The sequence below is a fragment of the Trifolium pratense genome, linkage group LG7 (genome assembly GCF_020283565.1).
Source record: "Trifolium pratense cultivar HEN17-A07 linkage group LG7, ARS_RC_1.1, whole genome shotgun sequence".
NCBI classification, from domain to species: Eukaryota; Viridiplantae; Streptophyta; class Magnoliopsida; order Fabales; family Fabaceae; genus Trifolium; species Trifolium pratense.
This window is the reverse complement of record NC_060065.1, coordinates 58,226,559-58,243,571: the sequence shown is the minus strand read 5'-3', so window position 1 is coordinate 58,243,571 and position 17,013 is coordinate 58,226,559. Positions and strand designations below refer to the sequence as shown.

Sequence of the window (17,013 nt, the reverse complement as noted above, 5' to 3'; positions counted from 1 at the left end):
TGTCAAGTGGAATTTTAATGAGGATTTTTTGCATAATGCACTTTAATTCGGGAAGCACTCTTGAAGTTGAGATTCAGGATTTGATTAACCTCACATAAAACCACCAAATCATGTAATATTGTTCATGATAGGCACACTTAAGGCAGTCTCAACTCCATATAGAATACAGTTGTGCCAACAGAAAAGATAGGCACACTTAAGGCAGGATCAACACAATAAAAAAGACAAAAGAACAAACTTATGACATGAAATTATTTGAAGACAAGAAAGACGGCAATCCGGCATACAAACAAAACTAGCCTCTCATGAAATTCAGGGAAGTGCCTTCATTTGTTTGGAGTGCCCAGGAATGCACTTCATTCAATCAAGACGCTGTAATTGAACCATAATTTTACACAAGATAAAAAAATGATTATTATTGAAAACCAAATTACAGGTTATGGTTATTATTGAAAACCAAATTTCTGATTATCCATCCATACATGTATGATTGAAAAACTACATATGATAGAGCAAACTTTTGAAAAACTAAAGACGATAGAGCAAACTCAATAAAACTATTCATATATTTTTATTATTAACCAGAATTTTATTTATCAAAGCTGTTAATATCTTATATTTGAGATAACTATACTGTGAGCTGCACTTAGTAAATATGTAGCTATGCTACAACTACTAAATTTACCAGCAATATAAGTTACGACTAATACTTAAAATGGTTTCTCGGCTTGAGTTTTACTAGCAGGGGATGAAGCCTGTGGGTTGTAAGACCCATGGTATCCACATTCTCTTCCTCCCCTTGTCCTAGCTCCCACTCAAATTCCTGTACCAATCTGCCAATTGCCGTGCATGCTATCAACATGGCCTGAAGGGAGCCTGCACACACCCTCTTCCCTCCTCCAAAGGCCATAGTCTTATACAAATCCGAGGGCTCATATTTCTCGTCAAGAAATCTCTCTGGAATCCACTGGTCAGGATTTTCCCAACAGTCACAATCCATGTTACATCCATATATATTTATTGCGATCTGTAAAACAGGAAATGGAAATCAATCAATCAATCAACCAACCATATAGACAATAGGATAGTAATTTCATTCAGAGGATAAATATGGTGACCTCGCTTCCGGCAGGAATATGGTATCCACCCAATTCGGTATCCTCATGAACATATCTTAGTGGAACAATTGGAACTGGACTATGCTTCCGTAATGTTTCATGGAATATAGCCCCCAAGTAAGGTAGCTTAGATAATTGGTCTTCTGTAACCTTTTCATGTCCACATACATTTAGGAGTTCCTCATACAGACGGTCCTGCAATATAAAGATGTCACCAGTGACAAAGTGTCAAAAATGGTCCAAAAGAAACCACCAAACGAACCAACCAACAAGTAGATTTGTTGGTTAGTGTTGTTAGTCCTACATTAATTAAATAATGACACAGCTTGAACAATAGTTATAAGTTGGCGACAGCCTTCACCACAAAAACTAATTTTTAGGGTTGGGATAGGCCCGAAACTAAGTTCTAAGAGTTAGCCAAAGGCAAAGTAAAACTGTCAACCTGACGTATTTTGTCTTTGGCAAGTTCATACATAGCCCATTCTGTTGTAACTAAGGTAGTATCAGATGTCTCAATAATTGGCTCCCAGAGAAGCATGATCAGTTGTTCTTCAGTCACGTCTTTAGCTTCTGATATCAGGTAGTCATAATAACAATTTACTTCCTATTACATCCCAAAAAATCAAGTTAGGATAACATTATCATGGATTATGCATAGTTTTGAAGTTACAAACAAGAAAAACCTACCTTCCCTGATGCCAATCGCTTCTTCTGCTCATTAATCAATGCCGTCATGACATATTTTCTTCTGAGATCCACTTTATGAATTTTCTTCTCCATGCTCTTATTTGGAATCCATTTCAGGTATGGAAAGAAATCTCGCCAATCCACTTCAATGGCACCCTCCATAAAATCAACCACTAGAATGTGATATAAGTCCTCTTTTGATAATGTACTCGCAAACTCCTCCACATAAATGGATTCAACATCACTTCCCAGAGCCTGCAAATTATCCATGAGGTTTGTATGTTATGTTGTGTTATTCTATTCTCAGCAATGTTTTTTTAAAAAATAATTAAGAAGGGGTAGACTCACTTGCTTTAGTGCTAGTCCGAAAAGTTCAGACACAAATATTTTCCTGAAATCAACAGCTAAATCAGAGAGGGTCTTTGCATGTTCACTAAACTGCCTGGACATATTTTCCATCATGACTTCTCTGTGGAGACGGTGTCGCTTCTGAACAATGATATAATACACTTCAGGGACACTTTTCATCCAAGCCATAAAAGAGATAAGTGTGTGTGTGTGTGTGTGTGTGTGTTCTATTTACTCAAATACTCATGAGGTAACCACGAAGTTTTGTAACCAACCTGTGCATTGGCTCCAAGCACATTAGCAAGAATATGTTTTTTGACCATTTTGTGAAAATCGTTGTAGTCACTTATAGCAACCATACATTTATCAGAAGTCAGAATTGTCAGTGCAGTTGATAGCTTCCTTGTTGAAATCGACGGAAATTTAGTCACCATTGCCTGAAATAACCGCAAAATAACATAATCCAATTAACTAGAAATAAAAATAAATAAATTATGAGCACTCAATGTCATTTCCCCTGCATCCTTGTACTAATTAGTCTAAAAATAAGGAAACAAATGAACAATATAGAGCAGTGTTCTCGACTAACATCCAAATAGGATTCAAATAGCATCCTAATAAAAATGACTTAAGGCTGGTTTAGGTTGGGACTTATTTGAGATTATTTATTGGCATAAACACTTGTAAGACTGTTTGAGATAGTTCACAGTCTTAAAAAGTCCCACATGTGAGACTATTCTTAATATATGGATCCAGCTTATGACATGTCGACATGTTGTTTTCAGCTTATTTCCATAATTGCTTATGGATTGATTATATAAAAATACTTTGACTATTTTATGTTTTAATAATAATATAAGCGATTAATGAAGTTGTTTATCTAAAGAGGGTAGGGATTGAAATTGCAAGGTTGGAAGAGTAGTAAGGAAGGAGGGAGGGACCTGTTTGGCAAGTTGAGCAGTGTTGAGAACAATGATGGTGGAAGAACCAGCTCTGATGGAAAAAATAGGTCCATATTTGTGAGACATGTTTGTGAAAGTTTTGTGAGGTTTCTTCTCTCTCAATTGAAGTAGATTCCCAATCAGTGGCAAACCAGGAACCACTGCACAAAAAAAAAACAAAAACAGTTTGATTATTAATTGATATATATATATATATATATATATATATAGAAGAACAAAATTAAACATGAATGAATGATATGATATGATACCTGGTACATATGGAGGTTTGTTATGAGTAAATAATCTCCTCCGACTACTACGGAGTAGAAAGAGGAAGAAGAAGAAGAAGAAAAGAGAGAAAGCAGCAAAAGGAAGTGAAGTTGTGGTGGCAAAGGGCTGTTGTGTCTGTGTCTGAGTCTCCATGGCTTCAACTCTTTCTTTCTTTCTTTCTCTCTGTGTCTGAGTCTCAAACAAAACAAGTTTCTTTTTCTTCTTCTTCTTTATTATTCATTTTTGGATTGAATTGAATTGAATAGATAGATAGATAAACAGATTCTATATATTATTATGAGTTATGGAAGCAATTTGGAGGGACATGATCACAGCATCTCTCCCATCAGATTCTCTCTGTCTGTCCTGTCGTCTCACTCTCACCCAGGCAGGCAGGCAGGCGTGCCCTACCAACCACTATATATAATCCAACATTAATTTAATCAAAATAAAAGTCACAACATTAATTATTTTCAGAGATATTACTACTATAAAACCTCCCTCCTGTACAACATGAATATATATGTATTCATAGTTTCTTTCTACTACAAATAATATTAAATACTACAAATTTCTACAAAAATTATTTAGTTTTGTACTTAATTATTTTTTTGTTAGAACAATGATAGCAGTCACAAATCATGTAATGTCAGTCAAATTAACTAACAATGCATTGTTTCTATCTATCTATATATAGAATTACACATTTTGGCAATTAAAGCCATAATAAACAAGTCCCTGATTATTACAGTACATGTATACGATTGATTCATGATAATGAATGAATTAATTAATTAATGTTGTGGCATGCATAATATATTATACTATCAATCAATATGATCTCAATGAATTGAATGAATTAAATAAATGTCATAAAAGAATTATTCCTGAAACAGCTTGCTTCATCTGGTATGGAGATATATAGAGCAATTGGCACAGATAAACTTCCATATATATATATATATATCCTTTGTTGAGTTGAGCTTGGAATGTGAACACACAATCTACTCTACTCTACTCTACATGGTGTTGCTGTTGCATACCAACTCCTCGATCCACCACATTCATTTCAAATATGTTATATCGTCTGCAAGCATTGCATCACATCATGAATTAATTAATATTGAATTTACTACACTATATATGTTAGAAATTAAATCAAGTATCTCCTCCTCCTACAATATGTTAGAAGCTTGACATGCCATTGTAGACCTCATTAGAAAAAAGCAAGAGGCACCGCCACCTCTTGCCTCCACCGTCTGTCTCTTTTGTTTCCTTAATAGAAGATAAGTTCTAGTTAGCTTAAGAACCAAAAGCCTATATAAAAAAGGCATACTTACTTGTATTCATAACACTTTATCATTAAGTTTGAAAATCAAATTAGTAGTATTCATGTTCATTCTCTCTTCCTCTGTTTTCTTGTTTCAACTTTCTTTATATATATATGTCCCACTGATATCACACTACGTAGTAATTAATTAATTAATTAATTAATTAGAGTGTGTGTATCCCATTATTAATTAATAGAAAATTAAGATCATCGTAAAATCAGAAGGCATATATGGCAAATGCGTTACAACATTTTATTTACGTACGGGTTCTTGTGTTAATATTTTCTATTTAGTGTACCAAATCATTTATATATATATATATATATATATATATATCATGAATTTGGTTTATAGGCTGGGTAGAGAGTAATGTAAATTTTGTAACAATGAACAAATAACCAGGAAGTGGAACAACCAACGAAAACACATTTATAATTTAATCCATTATTGTAACAATGATATCAAATAGCACTCATTATTGTAGGATGATTATATGTTTCACAATTTTTTGCTTATGAAACTCTTTTTTTTTTTTAAATCAACAAATCCAACCCTCACAATTGTATATATAAACTAACTGCTTGAGGTATTTTAAGAAATTACTATCTCCTAACAAATATTTTTTCATGCTCACCTATTAAAGATCGAATGTTAAACTAAATAGTTTATTTTTTGACGCATTTTAGACTAAATTGTTAAAAATTCCAATTATTTATTTATTGTGTCACATGTTTTTTTTTTTATTAATACAATTATGACGATGCTAATTTCATTTTTTTAGATTTAATTTAATAAATTAAAAGAAATAAATAAAAAAATTAATAGAGATTAGAAACGTTTTCTTAGAGTGACACATCATCAAAATACTTGTCTATGAACAACTCAACCTTCCTTTTACTATTAAAAGAAAAGATATATGTATAAAATTTTCAGTGTTGTTTAACTATTCTCTTAGCACTTTGAAACAAACAATTGTATTATTAGTTAACAAATAAAGTAATTAAAAATATGTCATTTTTTATCTCACAAGTCTTGTATAAATTGAAATGTCATGCAAACAACATGTAACATGTATCACATGTGATAAATATTTGATCCTAACCAATGCATAAAAATATTTTTCGAAGAAATTCAACCCTTTAAATAGATCTCCCTCACATAAGCTAGCCGATATGTTAGCTTATAGATTAAACCGTTGAGTTTGTGTTCTAGTGGCATGCGCAGACTATTTTTCAATTCGCTGCACATTATGGTCTAAACTCATAAATATGTAATTCATTTAAACTCATAACGAATAAAGTAATTAAAATTATATTAATTCTTGGCAAATAATAAAAATACAATGAAAAATAAATAAAATTTAGTCTTTATGAGCTTATCTGAGTTAACAAGGTTATTACATTTTATGTGTAAGGGGTCATGTTTCGAAAACTTGAGACACCACATCTATTTACCTTATGGGAAATTTTAGCTAATAGACTGCTTGATCAAATAAAATAACATTCATAACAAAAACCGATCTTCATTGGTTAAAAAAGCAAAAAAATAAATAAAAAAATGGGTAAATATCAAATATGGGTAAAAAAACAAGCCAACCAGGTAAAATTATATCTTATTTAAATTAAATTTTTGTTTATTTATTTTTATATAAAAAGAAAACTAAACGATATTATATAATCATTTAGTACTATTAAATTTATAAATGACTATGTTTTTTTTTTTTTATGAACTTATAAATGACTATCTGATGATCAATTTTATAACCAGAGAGAAAAAAGAAAGAGAATATTCTCTACCAAATATCACTTATTGCACTGAAATACATACCTTTTGAACCATTTCTGAGAATATTAATTCCCTACCAAATCTCAACCACCTAATTCCATTGAGATATTATTTGATCTTTTGAACTGTTTCCGGTCACACTTATGACTTATTGCATAGCAAAGCACTGCAACTGCAAAACGTAGTTTGTATATAACACTTAAAGAAACACCGTCCTCTTTATATCTTTATCTTTATTATAATAAAATTTAAGTTTTGCAAACTCTTAACCCTAATCTTAACCCTAATTTTTCCCTCCTAATTTCTATCTTAATTATCACTCCCAACTACTTAGGAGCTTTCAATGCTATGCATTGTGTGAAGTGTTATTCACACTTCTCTATAATAATATGACCTACTTTTGTGCTTAGAAAATTCATTACTTTAATTGTACTCATCTTAAAAATAAAAGTATATAAAATTTTCTTTCAATCGGTCTCTCTTGCTCTCTCACGTGTCAATTCTCTCTTCTTCTTCTTTTTTTTTTCTTCTCTTAGGTTTTTCCATTTTTTTCTCTGTTTCCCTTATTCTCCCCATTTGTTCCCACGACAGAGAGAAGACCGATGGTGAGAGTGGATATGACGTACGGTGGTGATTGGTCGGAGGTTATAGCAGCGCCAATCTCTTCTTTCATCTTTCCCACAATCTATCAATTTGATAATAGAGGTACATACCTAAATTTGTCATTTTTTTTATGGTTTTCTATTTTGGATTTAATGTCTTTTTATACTTCTGTACTTTTGGTTTTATGATTTCTACAATTTGGAGGTCAAAAGTGCTCTACAAAGATTAAATTACGCAGTCGACAAAGATTTGGCAAAACTCAAAGTTTATGGTATATCATCTCTTCAATTTATCTCATTCTTCTTCTTATGCTTGCATGTGTTTACTAAAAAGTAGGTGGATCTTCATCTTTGTTAATATACTTTTATTATTATTATTATTATTATTATTATTATTATTATTATTATTATTATTATATAAACTTATATGAATGTTCATCTTTTTTTAGAGGCTAAAATGTTTGTTTTTAAAACTATTTTATGTGATTTTTTTAACCTTAAATTGGCTAGGAAAAATCATATGTTGTTTATGATCTTTACCAAGATGTTTTCTCGACAATGATACATGAATAAGTTGGTCAGTAGTTATATAAGTTTGGTGAGAACCATATATTTAAAGGGTATACTAAAGAGATTTTAATTTTAATGATATATCTTTATTAATTTCTTTTGTATTTTTTTAAAAAAATTATTAAAAGTTTATCGGTAAAAGTACATTTATAAATCAAACTGATAATTATATTTGATGGTATAACAAACCCGTGCATCGCACGGGTCGGTGTCTAGTTATAATAATTATAATGTATTGAAACCTTAACCTAAAAAAAGACAAATACGATTAATAGTTTACTAAATTTACATTAGTCATTAAATTATTAATTTAATAAAAGTGGTATTAGTAAAAAAAAAGTGGTAATTCTCAATTGTGGTACGCAACTTAAACAAGTGGGAATACAATCATCCACATTTACAATAATATTGTGGGTGCCTTTAAAAGAAAAATAGAATTACTTGTTTACTCAAAATTAAACTTTTATAATTCTGTTGCCTAAATTGTTATCATATAGACTTTCAGGACTATACATACCTATGACGAATAAACTTAATGTACTTTCATGTAAATGTGTGCTTAAAAAATCATTTACATTTAAGTAAAACTTTAATTCTTATGCAATGCAAGTTTATATTTGTATGTATAAAAGTAACTTCAATAAGGAAGTTTATGATACAATTTTTTTAAAAAAAATATTTGGTCAATCTCAAATCGCATTTGGTTGATTTGGCGGTGGATATTGGTCTTCCTCGATTGAATAAGAGAATTTTTGCCTTAATTAAACTTCATGAATAGTACTGTATTATTATTTTATAAATGACTTTTTACCAAAAAAAAAAATAATAATTATCTGGATGATAAATTTTTATACATACTAATTAACTAGAGAGAAAAAAGAATCTCAACCGCCTACCTACCTAATTGAATTGTCAAACCTTCACTTAATGTATAAATGACTTTTTCCATTAAACCTTTCTATAATTGCCATTTTCTATGAATAAAAATGGCAGGCAAATTGGATCAAACCTTACTTTGATCGAACCTTCACCGATAAAAGACAAACCTTACTTAATCTCGTCGGTCGATCTCTAGCTATAAATTGGATGCATCATATCATAATATTTATTAATTAGCAAACTAGCAATTAGAAATATGGCTAAGTATCGCATACAACAAATTATCTTAATCTTAGCAGCAGCGGTTCTGGTTATGCAAACGACTGCTAGGAAAGGTCCAGGTATTACTAATGATGATGGTCGCAAATACCGCCTTGTTTTGCCCTGCTGCATAGGTCAAGGCTGACCATTTCCTCCTCTCCGAACCCCTCCACCACCACCACCAATGTCTCATGAAGAAGATCATGCTAATGCTATGATGGCTAATGCTGCTGCAGCTGGTGGTGGTGGGGTTCGGAGAGGAGGAAATGGGCAGCCTGGACCTATGCAGCAGGGCAAAACAAGGCAGTATTTGCGACCATCATTAGTAATACCTGGACCTTTCCTAGCAGTCGTTAGCATAACCAGAACCGCTGCTGCTAAGATTAACATAATTTGTTTCCCTCTAGTAAGAAGAACCCAGCCTATAAATCCCCAGGTTCTGGCACTGGTGCTGGCGCTGGATCGCTTGATTTCCTGAGGAACAATCCCCAGGTTCGTTTTTTGTTTCATTTATAATACACCCAGTGTTAAGGAATTTGTGTTCGACACGCCCATGTCGGAAGAAATGGTTTTTATATTTGAACTTGCTATACCAATGGTTGGAATCTGAGACAATTTGCATATCCTGCATCATTTTGACAATTCTGTATACCATGCCTAATATCAAATCTTGGTTACCTTGTTCACAAACCATATGCTTTTTTTTTTGAAGAAGCTAAATTAACCCACCCAAATTGGCACACAAACCATATGCTTAAATGAACAAATGAAGTAGAAAGAACTTCCAAAAAGGAAGCAATAAATTTATTGTTGCGTGCTTTGTTTAATTTCACCGCATTGCTTATGCAAGATATTAAAAGAAATGTTTAATTTTGGCGTCTTATCTTGGCTGGTAAATTGACTTATATTTTTATATGGTTGGAGCTAGTTTTTGAAATGTATAATGATTTCAGCATGCCCGAATAAACAGCTGTACCTAGTCAATATGCTGAACATCATTAGTATGTAGATTAGTAGACATTACTGCACAACACTTGTTATTCTTCTCTTGTGTCAAATTTCAATAAATTGTTAGTAACCGTTTCTATGTTGTGCATATTTAGTTTCAAGCATTGCGGACAATGGTGCAATCCAATCCAGAAATTCTCCAGGTATCTAACCATCTATTTTCTCAATCACCTACTACCTGACTTTTGGTCATTTGTCAATGTTTGAGATAATTTTCTATTGCAGCCTGTACTTCAAGAGCTCGGAAAGCAAAATCCCGGTCTCTTGAGACTAATTGATGAGAATCATTCTGAGTTTCTTCAGTTGATAAATGAGCCCATGGATGGTTCTGATGGGTAAGTATACTGTCATCGCATTTTACAATCATAAAATTATCTGTTTTTAGTTTTTTTTTATATGGTATCTTTTCGATTTTATTAATAGTAATCCTTGCCATGTTTGTGACACAAAGGTAGCTTTTTAACATGGTGGCTTGCTATTCAATCTAGGAAGTATTTATAGCATATAAGATTGACACTAGTAGTTTACTATCTTCTTGATAATGTGTGATGGTAGAGATATTTGGCCTTAGGCTAATATGTCACTTGTGCATGGTGCAAGACATGCTCAAGTTGCATATAAAAACTGATTTTTTTTAAAATTTATTTTTAAAAAAAAAATCTGTCTATGATTGGTCAATTGTGGTTGTCGGCTTTAATAAAAAATAAAACAAAATTACAAGAGTAATAAAATGAAGGGCAGAGATTGCACTGCAGGAAAAAAGTACTGCAGGGGATCTTTTCTCGATGTTCTTGTGCACCGTAGACACTGCCAAAATATATTAATGATAAATGTAACCCTCTTTTACTAGGGATAATTTTGACCAGCCTGAGCAAGACTTGCCTCATGCCATCAATGTGACGCCAGCTGAGCAGGAAGCAATTGCAAGGGTATATCTATTTTTTTATGTCCAGAGTTGTGCTTTTTTCTTTTCATTTGATTTACCGTATGTGCTGATTCATTTTTACTTATGATCCACAGCTAGAGGCTATGGGATTCGATAGAGCCTCTGTGATAGAGGCATTTTTGGCATGTGACCGTGATGAGCAATTGGCAGCCAACTACTTACTGGAAAATGCTGGGGATTTCGAGGATTAAATCACTAACCTACAATCATTCATAGTTTTGTTCATGCCGGCCTCTTTTTTTCTTTTGCAAGGAGGGTGGGTGGGTTTGCAATTTTTCTTCTTACGGTGTCTTTCTAGAGAAATTTATGTGGTTGAGTTTCTGATTTGTGTTGATGTATTCTACTATATATTACTAGGTTTGGTTTATATAACAGCGTCATTTTTTTTTTTTGTGGTCAAGTTAGCGTCTTTTTTTATTTTAAATCTTTCCTGATTTATAGGCTCGGTTCTTCTTACTAGAGGGAAACAAATTATCTTAATCTTAGCAGCAGCGGTTCTGGTTATGCTAACGACTGCTAGGAAAGTTCCGGGTATTACTAATGATGGTCGCAAATACTGCCTTGGTTTGCCCTGCTGCATAGGTCCAGGCTGCCCATTTCCTCCACCACCACCAATTCATGCTAATGCTATGATGGCTAATGCTGCAGCTGCTCCTACTTCTCATATGGATAAATAAACTATTGTTAGTTATATACTACGTACACTGCCCTGCCCTACTCTGCTGCCTCTTAAATAAAATTACTATTAAAATTAAAATATAATTAGTAGCTTGTGCAGGCAGATTATATATATAGTTATTATTTCACAAATCAAAGTATTGTAATCATCATATCATATATAATTAAATAAGTAAAATAAATATATATTGCTTACACATCCCTTATTGCATTCTATAGTGTCAAACAATAATACTGACCTATACCATTACCATTAGTACATAATGATTCAACCATTTGTTAGTTAAAGTGGTCCGTGATGTTAAATTGACGTTAATTCTGATGACATGTCCTCTTTTTTTTGTCACATCATATGCTTATGTGTTACTTTCTTGTTTATATATGGATTCCATGGTGCTTAAGGACTAAAATGAATACAATGTGTCTTCTTCAACCCAAAAATTTATACAAAACCCAGAAAACTATTTCCCCTCAACCTAAAAACTCATACCAAATCCATCAATTTATTCATCTTCATCCAAAAATTTATCCCTCTACTTATCCTCCCTTTTTGTTCTACATGAAATCAACCTTAAAACTCATTAAGGACAAACCCATTTCACCATATGATTAAACTTCTCACTCTTAGTTCATAAATCATAAACAATGTATGCCTCATATCCAAATGCATATAGAATTGGATTAGGTAGTGAAATTCACAACTAACTTAAAGAGTTAAACCACCGGTTGAAACAACAACACAACAATCCAACTACAGAAAAATACCCAAAAAAATAAAAATAAAATTAAACACAACATTAAGCACTAAAATAATAACCTTTAATTGAGCTTAATTTCATATTATAATAAATAAAGGTTTCAAAAAATTATACGATGAAGATTGAAGTTTTGCTCAATTTGACACAAAATCAGAATTGAGACCAAATCAAAATAAAACTAATAATATGAAAATTTCAAATAAAAAATAGTCTCTAAATCTATTAATTTTGAAACACACTATGCAAGGTGATAGTTTTTAGATTTAACAATAGAATTAAAATTTATGATTTTCAACAAAAATTAGGGATTTTTTAAATTATTTCGAAGCATGAATTGAAATAGAAGATTTGGCAAAAGTTATGATTTTTCCTAGGTGTTTTTTACTCAAAATTTATGATTTTTATAACATCCAATATTTAAGTAGCATAAGATAAAAGAGAAATATAATCGATAAAATGACAAAAGTAAATCTCTTTTCCAAATCATCATCTGGGCCGTTGATTACAATTCCATCCTCCAACAATTATGAGGCACATTATTTTCTCAACTGAGAGGATCCTCTCTCTTTTATGTTATTTGCTTCTTCGTCGTCGTCTTCTTCTTCTTCTTCTTCTTCTTCTTCTTCTTCTTCTTCGGTTCCATTTCCCATTCCATGAACGAACTTCATTCACCAAACTCAACATCAATCAATCAATCAATGAATCAATCATCGCACTAAACTTAATTCTTGTTTGTTTTACAATCAATCTCTCTCTCACAGAGGTAAATTTACTTTCTTCCAAACTTATTTTCGTTAAAACGAACGATCCCCTTTTTACTGCCACCCACACGAAACCAACCTCCGATTTCACCCTACTCTACTCTAACTAACTCCGGAGGACTCCTCAACTTTTCCCTTTCTGTCTGTGTAATTCAATTCACTTTATTTATTTATTTAGGTCTTATGCTTTTCTCACCCAATTATTTCCCTTATTCTTTAATTATTTCTTTGGCTGAGGCTTAGGCATATTAATTAGCATAAATGTTTTCATGTGTTTTCCATTGTATTTGTATCTGCTAGCTAGCTAGCTACTTGGCCTCTTACTTTTCGCTCATGTTTCATTTTCATTCATAATAATAATCATACTTTGCTCTCTACATTTATTTATGAATAACATAACTGATTGATTACACCATTATTATAGGTATAGATAGATAATATTAACAACTGAACATCACTGTGCAGTTATCGTATGTAGTATGATTATGTTTATAAACTAACTACTAAGGTGCCTCATATATGCTATGCTGCTTTCTGCAGTTACCAAACCTCCACCATGGCAGATCTTAAAGAGCGACTGCTCCCGCTGAAACCTGCATCAGCTATTAACTTAAGAGAGTCCGTCGTCAACCGACCAACTGCCTCTGGAAGACATGCTTTTCAAGGAGTCGATGTTGTCGAGGTCAAGAAGCGTGGCCAAGGTCTTAAATCCTGGATTCGTGTTGACACATCTGGAAATTCTCAGGTCATTGAGGTAGACAAGTTTACTATGATGCGTCGTTGTGATCTTCCTGCCCGTGATCTTCGCCTACTTGATCCTGTCTTTGTCTATCCATCAACAATCCTTGGTAGGGAGAAGGCTATTGTTGTAAATCTGGAGCAGATACGCTGCATTATTACAGCAGATGAGGTTCTTCTGTTGAATTCCCTTGATAAATATGTATTGCAATATGTGATTGATCTTCAACGAAGGTTGACAACAACTGGGGGAGGCGAGGTGGGTGATGTAGGCGAGGTCTGGCAATCAGACCATTCTGAAATGAACCAAAGGAGAGGCAGTAGGAATTTTGAAAATTTATACAGCAACACTTCCCCTGATTACTTACCTTTTGAATTCAGGGCTCTTGAAGTTGCCCTCGAGGCGGCGTGCACATTTCTTGACACCCAGGTTAGTAGTACAACTTCCTGATTTCAGTTTTTTGTATAAGATAGCTTATGTGGTTTGTTAGTGGCAAAATTCTGTTAGGAACCAAAAATTAAGAACTGAAACAATGAATTTAGAGAGCAAAGATTTGGATCATTATGTAAGAAATGAGAAAATTACATAAGAGAAATCTTTATCTGCCACAGGGTGAGACCCTTGTAGAGAGTGGTGGCTCTCCATTCTATTACAACTTCAATATTCTCAAAAATATTTTCCTACTAGGTCACCCTCTATTTATCAATCCTTCTCTAACAGATACAGTTTCACACTTCCTTTCTTCCACTCACACAGTCAGCTCAGGTTATTTCCCCTTCAACACTCTTCTTTCTCTCGCACGAGTACACATTCCCAATCTTAAGCCCATTAGTTACTTTCTGGACCAATTGCCCTTCTGGGCCCATTAAACAAGGTTGGGTTCTAACAAATTCACTAGGTGTTTCTTACCTAAGAAGTTAGAGAAAATTAGAGATGGAAACAAATATAGGAAAAAGGAACGAAATATGAACCTGTGCATCTCCCAGGGAATTTCTTCTTGCTATGTAAAGTGTGGGAAACAGCAACTAACAATTTGACAATGTTTATTACATATTAGAGAACCAAGTTGATTCTACGCCGAGGATATCAACCACGGAGGCTATATGTACCTTCTGTGGTATGATGGAATGTGATCGAAGGCAACAGTAATATGGCCTTCATTTATATAGAAAAAGAAGGGTGAGACAAGAAACCATATGAAAATGTGCTAATGTACAAAATTCTGTTATTATGTGTCTACTTCAGAATTTTTTATCCATATGCTTGCTTAGGATATTTCTCTTAATATTCCTGTTTATTTGTTTTCATAAATTAGTTGGTAACATTCCCTGTTCCATTTGCAAAAGGCAGCAGAGTTAGAAATTGAGGCTTATCCGTTGCTGGATGAACTGACATCGAAGATTAGTACTCTAAATTTGGAACGCGTTCGTCGGTTGAAAAGCAGACTTGTTGCCCTGACTAGGAGGGTTCAGAAGGTAATGTTCATTTTATGGTTATTCTTTCTTCACGGTTGAAAATGACAATTGATATGTACCATGTTTGCTGAGCCAATATGTGGACTTGCATTTATATATTCAGGTTAGAGACGAAATAGAGCAGCTTATGGATGATGACGGTGATATGGCTGAAATGTACCTTACGGAGAAGAAAAGACGGATGGAATTATCATTTTATGGAGATCAGTCTATGCTTGGATATAGATCAGTTGACGGTGCGTCTATCTCTGCTCCAGTCACTCCTGTTTCATCACCACCTGATTCTAGAAGGCTTGAGAAGAGCTTGAGCATGGCTAGGAGTCGACATGAGAGCATGAGGAGTAGCGAAAGTAATACAGAAAATATAGAAGAGCTTGAGATGTTGTTAGAAGCATACTTTGTTGTCATTGACAGCACTCTAAACAAGTTGACTTCGGTAAGCACACACACTTTTATCAACATTAACCCTTTTCTTTTCAACTTCACTACAGTTTATCTATCACTATTTCCCCTTTTCTTGTTTCAGTTAAAAGAATACATAGATGACACGGAAGATTTCATCAACATTCAACTGGTGTGTTTTGTTTTCCTTCTTTCTCATATTAGTCACCAAAGGTTATCCTATTATATGTTGCTTATAAGTTATAACTGGTCAAATAAGAAGGCACAAATTATCACACATGTTCACACAAACAGTGCAGAATTGGGAGAGGGAGGGTTAGTTTTAAGAGAAAAGGACAGATATGGATGGCATTCAGTAATGTATTTATTGTTACAGGATAATGTTCGGAATCAGCTTATCCAGTTTGAGCTTTTGCTCACAACTGCAACATTTGTGGTTGCAATATTTGGAGTGGTGGCAGGAGTATTTGGGATGAACTTTGAAATTCCATTCTTTGATGTCCCATCTGCATTCCAGTGGGTCCTTATAATAACAGGAGTTTGTGGAGTGTGTATATTTTCTGCATTTGTATGGTTCTTCAAGTACAGAAGACTCATGCCCCTATAAGAATCTACACCAACATGAACATGATTCAAACAATTGCAAGATGGCATATGATGTTTTGGTCTTAATCATCGGGATCTCAGGAAAAAAAGGACCTGGTAATCCGGAATATGATGTTTTGTGTTTGTTATGCAATCATAAAATTCAAATGCAAAGCCGGCTGCAATTTTCTAAATTCAATTTTGTATCAATTTTAGGCAATTCCAAATGGTATTCTGATACGTCAATCAATGTATGTATAGTTAGACAAAATTAATAATTGATGGACAAATCATCTTCTTAGTTCCGATTTTTTCTTTCTTTGTTTTCTATATAGGCTCTACAAAGTTTCTTTCAACCGCAAGATATGTATGTATGTTTTGGTTAGGCTAAGACAAGGACATTTTGAATAGAACCTCACATGGAGTGATAGCGACAAGGCATTCAACTGCATGATTGAGATTATTTTGTTACACCCCAAATTCTTCACAATATTACCCCTAATTTGTTTTCAAATTTTTTGCACGTGAACTTAGTTCCCGTATGGATATGTTAACTTAATTTCCGTATCTTCAATTCTTTCATGTGTATATGTACGTGAACTTAATTCCTGTACGTTCAAGTCTCCTATGTGTGCAGTGTGCTTAAATAAATTTAGAGAAATTCGTAAATGAAATCCAATCAACCTATTTCACGGACTTAATAAACTACCATAGCAGCAACGTTGGATTGGGTAACAATGAGAGTTATGTTTGGTTTTAATTCTCGGGGCCGCCAAAATTGATTCTAGAGGTGTATAATTAATTTTGGCTTGTTTGGTTTGTCAAAAGTAGAATTGATTCTGCCTCCAGAATTGATTCTACATGAA

General features: G+C 33.3%; 2 protein-coding genes across 5 annotated transcripts; one reads left to right on the top strand and one right to left on the bottom strand.

The window, feature by feature from the left end:
* Positions 1 to 389: 389 nt before the first annotated feature.
* On the bottom strand, positions 390 to 3,832 carry LOC123899848 (ent-kaurene oxidase-like). Its single transcript, XM_045951091.1, has 8 exons — positions 3,367 to 3,832; positions 3,095 to 3,255; positions 2,429 to 2,590; positions 2,154 to 2,294; positions 1,806 to 2,060; positions 1,561 to 1,722; positions 1,119 to 1,313; positions 390 to 1,027 (listed from the first exon to the last, which is right to left on the bottom strand). Exons 1-8 carry the CDS (start codon positions 3,518 to 3,520, stop codon positions 704 to 706), a joined length of 1,554 nt encoding a protein of 517 aa, XP_045807047.1. The 5' UTR covers positions 3,521 to 3,832; the 3' UTR covers positions 390 to 703.
* A 3,500-nt stretch (positions 3,833 to 7,332) lies between these two features.
* Positions 7,333 to 16,455, top strand: LOC123899846 (magnesium transporter MRS2-1-like). 4 transcript variants are annotated; one of them, XR_006805748.1, is made up of 9 exons: positions 7,333 to 7,357; positions 9,899 to 9,946; positions 10,029 to 10,138; positions 13,487 to 14,114; positions 15,032 to 15,160; positions 15,264 to 15,596; positions 15,687 to 15,734; positions 15,939 to 16,238; positions 16,271 to 16,455. XR_006805748.1 is itself a non-coding variant. In XM_045951090.1 (8 exons), exons 1-8 carry the CDS (start codon positions 7,355 to 7,357, stop codon positions 16,167 to 16,169), a joined length of 1,530 nt encoding a protein of 509 aa, XP_045807046.1. In that variant the 5' UTR covers positions 7,333 to 7,354; the 3' UTR covers positions 16,170 to 16,455. The 4 variants fall into 4 exon arrangements, 3 of the variants coding, with proteins under 3 accessions (XP_045807046.1, XP_045807044.1, XP_045807045.1); XM_045951090.1 differs by having other exon boundaries at positions 15,939 to 16,455; XM_045951088.1 differs by having other exon boundaries at positions 15,264 to 15,734; positions 15,939 to 16,455.
* The last annotated feature ends 558 nt before the right edge of the window (positions 16,456 to 17,013 follow it).